This window comes from Brassica oleracea, unplaced genomic scaffold (genome assembly GCF_000695525.1).
Source record: "Brassica oleracea var. oleracea cultivar TO1000 unplaced genomic scaffold, BOL UnpScaffold00767, whole genome shotgun sequence".
NCBI lineage: Eukaryota > Viridiplantae > Streptophyta > Magnoliopsida > Brassicales > Brassicaceae > Brassica > Brassica oleracea.
In genome coordinates, this window is record NW_013617451.1 from 29,936 (window position 1) to 44,910 (window position 14,975).

The 14,975-nt window shown below is 33.2% G+C and overlaps 1 protein-coding gene and 1 long non-coding RNA gene across 6 annotated transcripts; both read left to right on the forward strand.

Annotated features, from left to right (window-relative positions):
• The first annotated feature begins 4,427 nt into the window (after positions 1–4,427).
• On the forward strand, positions 4,428–5,090 carry LOC106320042. Its single transcript, XM_013758409.1, has 2 exons — positions 4,428–4,844; positions 5,006–5,090. Exons 1-2 carry the CDS (start codon positions 4,445–4,447, stop codon positions 5,026–5,028), a joined length of 423 nt encoding a protein of 140 aa, XP_013613863.1. The 5' UTR covers positions 4,428–4,444; the 3' UTR covers positions 5,029–5,090.
• A 1,015-nt stretch (positions 5,091–6,105) lies between these two features.
• On the forward strand, positions 6,106–8,136 carry LOC106320039. 5 transcript variants are annotated; one of them, XR_001265686.1, is made up of 6 exons: positions 6,106–6,452; positions 6,537–6,562; positions 6,703–6,784; positions 6,930–7,486; positions 7,593–7,699; positions 7,769–8,136. It is a non-coding gene; the product is annotated as an uncharacterized LOC106320039 (long non-coding RNA). The 5 variants fall into 5 exon arrangements; XR_001265687.1 differs by having other exon boundaries at positions 6,537–6,626; positions 7,593–8,136; XR_001265685.1 differs by having other exon boundaries at positions 7,593–8,136.
• The last annotated feature ends 6,839 nt before the right edge of the window (positions 8,137–14,975 follow it).

Sequence of the window (14,975 nt, forward strand, 5' to 3'; positions counted from 1 at the left end):
GAGTTCAATATTTTCAATATAAAATTATAATTTTTTATAATGTTTTAAAATTTAAACAAATATTAAATATAAAATTATAAAGTTAAATATTTTCAAAAAATTATCTCAAACCATATCTATTTCGAACCTTTAACCCTAAACCCTAAACCACATACTTTGACCTATACCATAAAACATTAAAAAAAATTAATCATCTACCATAAATTCTAACTACAAATGTCAAAACTATAATATTTTGTTATTTAAAAATATAATCTTAAATCTTAAATCGAAACCCAAATTTATGGTAGATGATTAATTATATATATATATATATATATATATATATATAGAGAGAGAGAGAGAGAGAGTGGGTTTAATTAATATTATTAGGTTTACATTAATTATTTTTCTGGAATCTATGATTTATTGTATTCACTACTAATATAAAGATATTAAAAACCATTTTTATAAAAAAATTTGTAGTATCATATGTATTTAAATATATATTATCAATTTATCTAATATAATCTATGATATTTAATTGTTTCTATAAATAAATAATATTAATTCATCTATATTTAAGATGTTTAATTGTATGTTTGGAAACATATATTAGATTAGCTAATTATAGGGTTAGTTTCCTTTCAAACACTTTAATTAAATAAATTAAAAATTAAAAAATATCAACCAATCAAATTATAAACACTTAATTGGAAAGCTCTTCTATGAGCGACACGTCATCATAAATCACTTAAGTGACTTTTCAATTAATATATAGGGGATGTCTAGTGGCACAAAGAAGTAATGTTCCATGGAAATTTGAGGGTAAATCATAGGAGTGATCCTAAATTAATAATATTGATACTGGGATTTGTATTCACCTCATATCCCTTAGTGCCACTCTCCTTGACGAATCTCATCTAATTTAGAAGGAAACCAAAGAGTTCAAATTTCCGATTCAGAGATTACCAACATGGAAGATGATGGCGGAAATGCATATGACAAAATGTACTCAAGTAAATCTGCAGAAAATAGCTGAATATTGATTCATATATCTTTCCTGAAATCCCCTTAAATCACCTTTAACACTCACCATTAACCCAAAAAAAAAAAAAAACAATTACACTCGGAGACAGTTTTAAGTTTTTTATAACATTAAAAGACAGTTCTTGCTAATAGAACAGTTTTTTCTAACCAAAACCACTTTCTACCTATTCACTACCTAAATAACATAACTAACCATAAAGTTGGTCAATTAAACATTTAAATGCACTTGAGTCCTAATATTTTTCTCTCTCCCTCATCGATTTTATTCCGACATTTTTTTCTCCTCACTCAAATACAAATTCGATCACAAATATGGAGAATTACTCAGTCGATGGTTCCAGCTTAGCATGTGAACAAGATGTGGTTCATACATAAAGATTGTAGAGTAGCCTTACTTATTTAAATAACATTCTTTGCTTGATCAATAAATTTGATATTTCATAAAAAAAAAATTTAGGATTCTAATAAATATATAAATAAATACTTAAAAATTTTAAAAATAGTTTCAAACATAATTTTTTTTATTTTCAAAAAGAAATTTTGAAAAAAAAAAAGAAATTTTGAAAAAAAAAATCGAAAAAAAGTTTTCAAAAAAAAATTTATAAAAAAGTTCGAATTTGAAAAAGTATAATTCGAAAACATATTTTTTTTATTTAAATAATGATTTATTATATATATATAGATAACAATGGTATAAGAGTATTTTACCACTTAATGAAGAATATAATTTTGAAAATGTCACTTTAGTGTTAGTAAAGATGAAAAGTAGTACCATGAAAGTAGTAAACATAAAATTTCCCCTTAATTGAGAGGTCACTTAAGTGATTTTTTTCTTATGTATTGTTAATAAGTTAAGATTGCATCATGATACAATTAGGTTTTATGATATAAATGTTACTTGCAATACAAGAAACAACTAATGTTACACTTAACCTTCTCGGGATAGCTATGGCTTGACACGGCGCGGCTCTCTGGTGACATGGCCGGCTCTCCGCTGACAGAATGTCTCTCTCCGGTGACTAAAGGCTCACGACAGCATAGATTGGTGATCGGTCGTGACTAACGCGGCGGCTATGGATCCTCAAGCTCTCCAATTCACGGATCTATTATGTGACCCCAATTCACGTGGCTACATAACTGGTGTGGTTAATGGCTCCGGGATGAACATTGATTGGTGGTGGTGTGGTTATGTTGAGGCTCCTCTTCATATGCTTCTGATAAGAACTAACGGGCCTCAGGAGATGGTTATTGGGCTTCTGAAGTTATCAAGTCAATAAGTCTTTTATTAGTCTATTTAAGTATTCTGTATTGTACCAAAAACATCTATTGAATACGATCATAATCCCTAAACTTCTTCTTCTCTAACTTCTCTTCTACCTCTGCTCTTCCTCTGATCTTCTCCCCTTTATGTTACAAATCACGATGAACCCTGATCCGGGTTTATCAATGGTATCAGAGCACAGTCATCCTCTTGACAGTGCGTTTCCGGATTCAACATCAAACTCAAAATCGATGGATGAGATGACAGCGCTATTGATGAAATGGAGTACCGAAGATAAAAAGGAGTACGAGATCCGGCGTAAAGAAAAGTCTCGTATGGACGAGTTATTTACTAGGGTGTAGATCGGGTTGCAGCAAGTGAAATCATCGCTTAGGGAGCTTCGTGAGAACATGGTGTTGGAAGATGAGACGGATTCCGATCCGTTGCCTGAGAACGTCAAGCCGGTTTGTGAAAACCTAAACCAGTCGTCTAAGAAGTCTGATCTCGATCCGGCGGAACAGATTCCAGAAGGTTTTGAGCTCGTGAAAGGACGGATTCTTCAGATCGAAGCCACAGAGCTGTTTGATCCCGTTGAAACAAGCAGAAAAAGCGGAAACCCTTTGAGATCATCTGTCGAACACCTGGTGTGCGAATCTCCATTCAAAGCACTTGACATAGATCGATCACTCAAGGCTCCGATCACACTTCCAACGAGCCGAGAGAGACGTACTTTAGCTGTGGAAAGGTGTTACAAGGGTAGGAAGCGTAAAATGGGTTTTGATTTTCAGATTGAAGATGGTGATGACAGTATCCTGTGCTTGTCTATGTTGTTTGGGAATGATAAAAAAGTTTCAGACAATGTTGGCTGTAAAGAGACGAAACTTAAACGTTGGTTGAACCGTTTTGAGGAATTGGATCCTTCTTTGGAGCTATATGTTTGGGATCCAGGTCAAGCTGAGGTTGCCAAGAAGCTACTAGAGCTTCTCAAGAACGCTCACTCAAAGAAAAGTTTGTTTAATGGCGCGGAAGCAGAAACTAGGGAACAAGAACATGATCCGGGTGGTTCGTTGTCTGGGTTAGCGTTTGAAGTTTTTGTGGCTGATACAGGATGGGAGCGTGGAATTGAACTGGCTGGTTTGAGAAACAAGGGCGAATTTTCAGGGCATAATATGAGTTTAGGGCAGTTTACGGCGGGAATAGCGGCTGTGAATTTAGTTGCTAGGCTACCACAGAGTAATGAAAACGAACAACTGAAAAGAGTAGAGTCAGACAGCACTTCACCTTGTTGTGCGTGGGAGCCAGGGGGTTCCGTTCGTGGTTATGTTGTGGGGATACCGAGACATCAGTGTGGTGATAATGACATGTTCTGCAGTGAGACAGACAAGATGGAAACAGCTGAGCAGTTTAAACTAGCTACTGGATTGAAGAAAATTGGAACTGAACATCGTGATGTGATTCTACTACTAGGTGTTTGTGTTTCTGCTAAGTTCTGCCATGGTCTTGAGATAGCACTTTCAGTAGAGATGATCTCCCCATGTCCCCTTACTCCAGAAATGATCACGTTTACAGGAACATCGCCAAACGATTTCGAAGGAGGCTACGAGTTTCTGTATTTGTTGTCTCTGGCTTGTGAAGTTGGTATCCACGCCTTGATAAGACAGGGAGGCTCGAGAGTGATCGCTTCCAAGGTATCTGTTCCACTAAATGGTCTTGTGAAGCATGAGGCTCCAATGGACAGACTTGTATCTGAGTTCTACAACGAGGTCAAGTTGGAGGTTTGTTCTCGGTGTTACAAGAACATTAAGGAGTCAAAAGACCTTTTCAAGCTATGAGGATGTGATCATGGTATCAGTTTTTGTCTTCTTTAGCTTCAGCCATGAGGACAAGGCTGTTATTTTACCGGGGAGTATAATAAAGAAGCTCGATGGCGAAAAGGTTGTGAGGCAGCAACACACTTACAAAACACTACAATGGGCTGTTTTGATTTCAAAAGGTTGTCAGAATGCAGTATGCAAGAAGGAGAAAAACAATGGTGGTTCGGTGAGGGCTCCAGCAGTGGCAGAGAAAAGGTTTAGTCATTCAGTCTTATGGTTGTGAGACGGTAGCGCTTTAGGGTTGCGGGACGGTAGCGCTTTAGGAGAAACTCACACTGAGATGAAACTCTGTAATAAGCTGCTAGCTAAGCCTGGTAAGGAAGATGGCAACAAGAGTCTTGATAAAAGGGCCGTGAGGTTCTACATGAAGGAGAATCTAATTGATGCTCAGTTGACTTTTAAAGAAGAGATGATGGCTCGTGGTTGTTTGGCTTTAAGCAAAGAAATGGAAGATTCCGAAAGGGGAGGGAATCTTGCCAAGACTACAATGGTGTCCTTTGAGAACCATTCAATTTCAATCTCTACGTATGAAGCGTTTCAGTCACCGAGACCACCGGAGCTGAGTCTGTTCATAGTGAGATTTAGGCATTGGATGTCAAAGAAGCTAGAAGTCGGGGTAGTGGAGAAAAAAACTCGAGCTACATTGAGTTCAAGCGACAAGACTTGGTCAGAAGTGTACGGTGCTTTTTCCAGCATCAGATCTTGGAGGACTTGGTGCAGGAACCGTATTGAAGATCAGTTTTTGTTTTCAAGGGCTGACATTTTCATTACTGAAATGGCGTTACTTATCAAAGTGGCTGGAGCTGTTTTGCAAGGACTGCGTTATTTGATTTTAGCTGAAGTGCAGGTGCAATGTGGAGGTAATGAGAAGGAGATATTAAGGATACTCAACAGGGCTATTGCTCACTTTCCAGAGATTGCTTCTGCCAACTTGAGGACAAGTTGGATCTCTAACGAGGGAGTATTGATAAGAACTAACGGGCCTCGGGAGATGGTTATTGGGCTTCTGAAGTTATCAAGTCAATAAGTCTTTTATTAGTCTATTTAAGTCTTATGTATTGTACCAAAAACATCTATCGAATACGATCATAATCAAACAGGTTAATCCCTAAACTTCTTCCTCTCTAACTTCTCTTCTACCTCTGCTCTTCCTCTGATCTTCTCCTCTTTCTGTTACAAATCACGATGAACCCTGATCCGATATAAAAATATCTATAAGTATCATGTAAATTTCCTTGTAAAATGATACATCAATTTTATTTCTTAAACAAAAACTATAGCTTTACATATTTATTTACTCACGAAATATGAATTTGAAGTAATGACGAAAAGGTGTTTGTTGAATCAATTTGGATTACAAAACAATTCTTCATAATATATTAAAACCATATAGCTAGCCAAAATAGGCGAAGAAATAACACGAAATACTTTTTGGATACCAGTTTCCTGAATTTATCACAAAACTATGGTAAATAATTTTATTGGTTTAGATATTATGAAATTTCATAGTGTAAATGAACTATAATAAAATGTCTGTAACAACTTAGCTTATTAAAAAAAAAAACAAAAAGTAAGACGTTGCAGAAAAAATACATTCTAAATTCTTTCTTGTAAGAATAAATGTAATATATATTACGAAAGTATAGACACAAACCTAGTACAAGAATGATGAGGAGAGTTAAAACATTAAATGGAAATATAAGTGATTAGTTCATCCTTGGTAATATGAATGAATTGATTATGCTTTTTATCAGAAAATTTGTTGTATGTAAAGAAGAAGAAAGTATATGTATATATAAGAAGTCAAATGCATCCTATGTTATGAAAGTAGAAATGATTCCGGTTTGTCACGTGCATCTAACCTGGAGCGGGCTGTTATTACAATTTGTGATTGGGCATGTAAAAACATTATGACAAGCCAACTATGCTAATAAGTTTCTAGAACTCAAGAGCTGTTCGATCTCTCCAGTAACGTCTCAACCTTTCATTAATCCATTCTTAGCTCTGCCTTTTTGCGTGATTAGCCCACTCTCTCCGACTGAGAAGCATTCAATCGACCCGTTCGCATCCCACCGTAACCGGCCGAAGCTTCAAATATAATAAATATCTCGACTTTCCGGTTTATATCGTCTTTTATTTTCGTGACCTTTCCGATTCTCCATCCATCGTTCTCAGGGATCGATCCAAACCGGAAAACAATGTAAGATTGCTATTTCGAGAAAAGACTGTATCTCTTATCCCATGGCCATGGCCAAGGCCAAATCACTCCTCTAATGCCGACAGAGTTAGTTAGGCTCCGCTCCCCAATTTTCATCTCCAGTCCTCGATTTTCAGTTGCTTACATTATTCTTTTATGTTTTTATTTCTTGCAGGAAGCATATTAGTCTAAACCATAAAGGTAACAGAAAATTCATATTCGCTTTTGTCTAAAGTTTCTAACGTGATCAACCCGAATTTCAGTTGTGAGTTTTTTTGAGAAAAAATTTCAGTTGTGAGTTGTGTGTATTTATATTGATTCTCAGATGTTTTCTTCTGTAGATAAAAATTGATTTTGGAGGTGTGCGTCAACCTAACCGTAGCAGTGAGCCGACAAGAACCTCAAATGCTCTTGCTCTCCCAGGTTTTGTTTTTATATCATCTGTTTTATATATGCTAAGAAAGATTGAAAATAATCTAGCTTCCTTCCTCCTGTCTAAATTTCTATTAAGCATTGTATTCTTATGGGTTTGGAAGGCTAAAAATCACGCACTATATGAATTATGTAGGTATTCTCATGGATGTGAAGTTCCTTCAACGTGCAAATATTACTGGAAGAAAGTCTCGGCTAATCTTATGTCTGCAATCCTTTTGAACGCAACACAGCTCTTTCCGGCGGCGTTCAAACCGAGTTTAGCTCTTGAGTTTGATTGGGTTCATTGCTTGGATTTAATTTCTATAGTTTTAAATTGGATGATTTGTGATTATTATGATTTGTGATTAACCAGCTCCAGTTATAGGGGAAATTGTGAAAGTAATGCATTGATTTAGTACTGTTTTCTGCTATATATATACATAATCTTTGTTTCAAGGACAATGATACACGTGGTGAAGATCTTGAGCCTGCTGGTGGTAGACTCTACTTATTGGATTGCTCTTTTGTATGTTGCAATATTATTACTCTGCGAACTCATACATGGTCGAGCATGCTGATTTGTCTTATGTTTGCCTTTTATTGTTCTCGACCAGCTAATATCGTCTAGATGTAACAACTTTTGGTTTGCACCAGATACCGATATGCTTTGTAGTGTCACTTGGATGCTATGAACACCATAAGATGTGAAAGGTATATGGCTATTCACTTGCATATTTTTCCTTTTGTAAGTTTAAGATATGTGTGCTTGCCAAAGTTGTACATGAGTAATGGTTAAAGTCAACCGTATGTCTTACAGTCTTAGTGTATTTGATGGGTGAGCCATACTAGATGCAAAATTGACCACATATGGTGATGTACCAAAGGTTGTAGTAGTTACAAACAACTACCCTAAGTTGGTAGGAGGTAATAAGCATGTAACATGTAAATCACAGGTGTAGACATGTTAATTGTTTCAATTTAATTTATTTCCAGGTCGGCTCTTTCTCAATGAAACATCTGGCATTCATCTATTTTGATCATTAGTGTACTGCCAGCAAAAGTTATCTTAAAAAGTCGGTGATATCGCCAATAACTTTTGTTTTAATTACAATCTTATCATGCCCTGATTCCTTTCGAACCCTGTTGCTACTTGCTATATAGGGTATGTGACATTAACGAAGGATCAAACTCTAACACAACCAAATATGGAGGTCCTAAAAGCACTACATCTTATTTCACATGTTTTTGTGTTTTCAGGTTTACTGGATGACACTTTTCCACCATAGCGTGTTTTTGTGTTTTCTGGTTTGACAATTTTCCACCAGATGGATGTTACATTCTCATTTCAATAAATAATTATTCGACGCATACCTGCCTTAAACTAAATATTTCGACAATATAGCCAGCTATGACTGAGGCTCCATTTTAATAGCCGTAGACATTCTTCGTATAAACCAAAAACATACCGAAACGTAATGTGCATGTTTGTTCCAACCTAAGAAACTTCAAATTATTTTATTGGTATCAAGCTCACATTTTATATGTTCACACTCAAATTTGGTTTTCGTAGTGTTGAATATACGAAGTGGGACATCGTGTGGAATTCATGGAAGTATTTAAAAAATAACAGTTTTCAACAAGATCATAGATACTATTAGTACTCATCACCACACACTTTCTTTAATATAGATAATGAAATAGGGAAGGCCAAAAGTCAGAGCAAGGCACAAATTAACAATTGTGAGCCAGAGAAAACATTGACATAGCGGTTTAAGCACACACCAGATGGTTGCACATGGTGAATAGACTAAAAAAAATTAAAAATTTTAATTTATGCCACAATAATTGAATCGATCAAAAAATATATATTACTTCGTGAGATTAGTGGCATGGATTATTAGCGAGATTTGCCCAGGCATTATATGATTAATATTCATATACAAATGACATTATATAAATATGAACCATAAATGTAACATACCAAAACAATAGTGAGGAACATGAATGCTTTTTTAAATATGTATATATATAACAAAATAATTCCAAGTAAACGGTGATAAAATTTAATATTTCTGAACGCTTGTAACACACAAAAAACAATATAAAAGAACATTATGTAACATACCAAAACAATAGATTAGTGATTGCTTTCCAGAACTTGGTTGCTTTGCATGATCGAGTCAACAATATGTGTATATATATTATATATTGGTACGATCAAAAATAAATTTAGTGCTAAATATGAAACAGACTGAGATGATCTAGTCAACGAAATTAAATTCAATATCAATCGTGAGGATCAAAAATATTAATATATGTTTTGGTTTCGCAGTGAATTTTCATTACCAAATTATGCCAACATTAATGAGTACATATATAACCGGAATTAGTGTCATATTTAGCTTCATATTTCCTAATTTGAAATATTCATATGGCAATCATACATTGTCATGAGTGAATAAAAAAACTATTACTTTTAATCTATAGATATTAGAAAGTCAAAGGTCACAAATATTAGATATAATGAACTATGGAACGAAAATTTGCATGTTCATGTAATGTAAGCTTATTTGTTTTTTTAAGTTTGTAAAATTGGTAGGTTCAATTAAGTATATCTTATGGAAAATCAAATCTATAAGAGTGAACAAAGACTAATACAAATTTATTATGAATTTAAGAAAAAAAAACATGAGAAACACGAGTTTAGGGTTACCAGCTTTGCAAGCAAATCGCCATAATGATATCAAAATCTCACTATTTAATTTTACGTAACTTGCGCTCCACTATAATTCTAAACTTGTCGTAATTGTAATATTCGCTGATAAATCAACGCAGCAAAAAAATTTTACATTAATGATTGCCATATATAATTCCATGGTAGTATTCCAAATTTATTTGTGTTTCCAAATTTATGGAAATAATAGTTAAAATCGTCATATTAAAGGATTTGACTTATTCAAAAAGTATATTAGAATTTAAAACTACATAATTTAGGAAACAATAATTGTCATAACAATTTTACACCTACCAAAAATACAAAAAAATTATACAATCAATAACTCCGGAAATGTTTTCTCACCAAATGAATTTCATAGAATCCCATAATATTTATACATTCACGAATACAATTCAATTTGGGTTGATAGACACGAAACTTGTTTATTAAACCGAGCTGGGTGTTTGTTAAACATCTCTTTTATAATTTCAACAGATTTCAATTGATATACGATAAAATCTGTTAATCTAATTATTCTATTGATATTTGATAAAATCTATTAACAGAATACTGGTTTAACTATATGGTTGACTTAATAATCATCCCCAAGCCATTAAAATCACTTAGAGTAATGTTTGTATCATTATACTCAAAATAGCTCCATGACTTCTTATATATTTTATTGGGAATATGAAAAATCGATGAAATTATATATAGCCATTTTAATTTTAGTGGTTTGTATACATGATGCAAATGACCAATATATCATGATGTCTCAATTTTATGTAAAAAATAATCATAGAGTATAAAGGTGTTGGAGAGTTCCTCCTTGTACATTATCTATATATGGCAAATCAAAAAACATTTGGGTATAGGACAAACCAATTTCGTGAACGTTCACTATAGAACATGTTTCTAAATCTAATAATGAGGACGCATATAATATATCATAGTGGGGGTGATTGGTAGTTGATGTAGGTGCTGTCCACAGCTTAATTCATAGTCTATATTTTTGGGTAAAATTTTGATTTATATGAGTATATACTGTTGATAAAGAAACAATTGAAATCCTTTTATGTATTAAAATAGAAATCCTCTAAGCGAATGATTTTAATGGATCGATCATAGATGAAATTTAATTTTATTGGATGTAGTATTTATTTTTATTTAGTTTAAGCAATTATAAAAAGTACCAACTATTATATGTATAACTTTTATACCATTTATCTATTTCAAATTTATAATTCAGTATCACACTGATTGGTGCACAAGTAATATAATTAATTTGAAAATTATGTTTTAGGAAGAATATTGATATTTTTTCTAAAGTTTGGATTCGATGTAGATATCTGAGAGATGTCAATCTAAGTCCCATGTCGGAAGTTAGACAAAGGAAAGTCTAATATCCAAATACAAGTCCAACTCTAATTAGTACGAGGTCTTTTGGAAAAGAGAACAAAAGTAAATCCATGCGGGCCAGCATCTAAGGCCCAAAATAGACAATGTCGTACCAATCAAACAATATAGAGTTGGACATGGGCTTAATAAATCCCAACAAGATATGATAGAAATTTATGGTAAATAGTATTTGATGGATGATTTTGGATTGCATTTTTATCAAAGAAATATAGAAAAGGTTTTTATCACAAATATAGAACAAAATGATCAAATGACCAAAATATGTTGGCATTATAGAGGGAAAAATCATGATCAATTTCCATCTCTTTCTGTTTTACTACAATTACACTCTCCTTGATGATTTTTGATCCCTTATCTGACCTTCTATATACTCCTAAGATACATAGATGTTTTCAAATGGCTTGTTCTATCGAAAGAAGATGTGAGACCTCAAAATCAGTGTTATGTTTCTAATGATAATGTTAAGCTCATAATCATTTACTTGTCCTAGTCACTCTATCGAATGGATTACATGTGTTCTAACTTGCAGAGGGCCGGTGTGGTGAGATAGGAGCTTGCAAGCCTCAAGAAAACGATTACCATTTGATGGGGGTTTTGAGATGATCCTACGCCTTGATATTTATCGTTGGTACAAGTTTGAAGAATTTTGCAAATGATAGTTCAGAACTTGAAACTCTTTTTTTGCTGGTTTAGACATTATTGCCCTCTTTTGATTTTGTATCTGAATTCAAAAACCCAAACTGAGTATTACATTAAGAAAAGAACTATAAACTGATAGCGGAGATATCTATAAGTATCATGTAAAGATCACATTCGACACAGATTTAGAGATGTAGCTTTTTTGTACCTTTCCATCGATGATCGATGAAGCCAAGTCAGCTCTGTCTTAAGGAGACAGCGAGGAGAAGAAGGCCAATAAAATCACTTGCTTCTCATATCTGGCTGGGGGCAGATCCCAGCGACTGCCATTCCTCACATCTGAGACTAAGGCGAACAAACAGATGCCCATATTTATAGGGCCATGCTCACCTAGGAAGGAGTAGAGAGTACCAAACGGAGGGTGAAACGCTCAAATGCTCTTAATGAGGCGAAATTCATTATGTCATACTCTTATTTATTCTGTTATACTCTTATCTATTATGATACTCTCCATATTGATGGTTAATGTCGAAAGTGCCCTTTCTCTACTTGACCGATTGAATGACGTCAGATGACCAATCAAAAATCATTATTCCATTTCCAAATCGGGAGTAATCGAATCTGTTATTTTCTCTCTTCCATCTCACCCGCGGGTTTCTTCGGGAGTTCTCTTCTTCCTCGCTATCATCGCATTGAGCTAACTTGGTTTCGTCGCTTGGATGCTGAATCATTGAGCTATTGATTCCATTTATAGGGTATGTATCTTAAATCATCGTTAAAGCCAATGTTTAGAATTCACCATAGACGATCGATTTATAGAGATTCTGATTTACAAGATTCGTAGTTGTAATTGGACTGGACTAATCGAGGATCGGAAAGTATCTGGCATTCATCTATTTTGATCATTAGTGTACTGCCAGCAAAAGTTATCTTAAAAAGTCGGTGATATCGCCAATAACTTTTGTTTTAATTACAATCTTATCATGCCCTGATTCCTTTCGAACCCTGTTGCTACTTGCTATATAGGGTATGTGACATTAACGAAGGATCAAACTCTAACACAACCAAATATGGAGGTCCTAAAAGCACTACATCTTATTTCACATGTTTTTGTGTTTTCAGGTTTACTGGATGACACTTTTCCACCATAGCGTGTTTTTGTGTTTTCTGGTTTGACAATTTTCCACCAGATGGATGTTACATTCTCATTTCAATAAATAATTATTCGACGCATACCTGCCTTAAACTAAATATTTCGACAATATAGCCAGCTATGACTGAGGCTCCATTTTAATAGCCGTAGACATTCTTCGTATAAACCAAAAACATACCGAAACGTAATGTGCATGTTTGTTCCAACCTAAGAAACTTCAAATTATTTTATTGGTATCAAGCTCACATTTTATATGTTCACACTCAAATTTGGTTTTCGTAGTGTTGAATATACGAAGTGGGACATCGTGTGGAATTCATGGAAGTATTTAAAAAATAACAGTTTTCAACAAGATCATAGATACTATTAGTACTCATCGCCACACACTTTCTTTAAATACAGATAATGAAATAGGGAAGGCCAAAAGTCAGAGCAAGGCACAAATTAACAATTGTGAGCCAGAGAAAACATTGACATAGCGGTTTAAGTACACACTAATGGTTGCACATGATGAATAGACTAAAAAAAATTAAAACTTTTAATTTATGCCACAATAATTGAGTCAATCAAAATATATATATTACTTCCTGAGATTAGTGGCATGGATTATTCGCGAGATTTGCCCATGCATTATATGATTAATATTCATATACAAATGGCATTATATAAATATGAACCATAAATGTAACATACCAAAACAATAGTGAGGAACATGAATGCTTCTTTAAATATATATATATATATAACAAAAATAATTCCAAGTAAACGGTGATAAAATTTAATATTTCTTAACGCTTGTAACACACAAAAAACAATATAAAAGAACATTATGTAACACACCAAAACAATAGATTAGTGATTGCTTTCCAGAACTTTTTTAGTGGTTGATTTGCATGATCGAGTCAACAATATGTGTATATATATTATATATTGGTACGATCAAAAATAAATTTAGTGCTAAATATGAAACAGACTGAGATGATCTAGTCAACGAAATTAAATTCAAAATCAGTCATGAGGATCAAAAATATTAATATATGTTTTGGTTTCGCAGTGAATTTTCATTACCAAATTATGCCAACATTAATGAGTACATATATAACCGGAATTAGTGTCATATTTAGCTTCATATTTCCTAATTTGAAATATTCATATGGCAATCATACATTGTCATGAGTGAATAAAAAAACTATTACTTTTAATCTATAGATATTAGAAAGTCAAAAGTCACAAATATTAGATATAATGAACTATGGAACGAAAATTTGCATGTTTATGTAATGTAAGCTTATTTGTTTTTTTAAGTTTGTAAAATTGGTAGGTTCAATTAAGTATATCTTATGGAAAATCAAATCTATAAGAGTGAGCAAAAACTAATATAAATTTATTATGAATTTAAGAAAAAAAAACATGAGAAACACGAGTTTAGGGTTACCAGCTTTGCATGCAAATCGCCATAATGATATCAAAATCTCACTATTTAATTTTACGTAACTTGCGCTCCACTACAATTATAAACTTGCCGTAATTGTAATATTCGCTGATAAATCAACGCAACAAAAAAATTTACATTAATGATTGCCATATGTAATTCCATGGTAGTATTCCAAATTTATTTGTGTTTCCAAATTTAAGGAAATAATAGTTAAAATCGTCATATTAAAGGATTTGACTTGTTCAAAAAGTATATTAGAATTTAAAACTACATAATTTAGAAAACAATAATTGTCATAACAATTTTACACCTACCAAAAATACAAAAAAATTATACAATCAATAACTCCGGAAATGTTTTCTCACCAAATGAATTTCATAGAATCCCATAATATTTATACATTCACGAATACAATTCAATTTGGGTTGATAGACACGAAACTTGTTTATTAAACCGAGCTGGGTGTTTGTTAAACATCTATTTTTTTAATTTCAACAGATTTCAATTGATATACGATAAAATCTGTTAATCTATTTATTCTATTTATATATGATAAAATCTATTAACAAAATAATGGTTTAACTATATGATTGACTTAATAATTCACCCCGAAGCCACTAAAATCATTTAGAGTAATGTTTGTATCATTATACTCAAAATAGCTTCATGACTTCTTATGTATTTTATTGGGAATATGAAAAACCGATGATAATTATATATTTCTGTTTTGATTTTAGGGGGTTGTATACATGATGCAAATGACCAATATATCATGCTGTCTCGAATTTATGCAAAAAATAACCATAGAGTATAAAGGTGTTGGAGAGTTCCTCCTCGT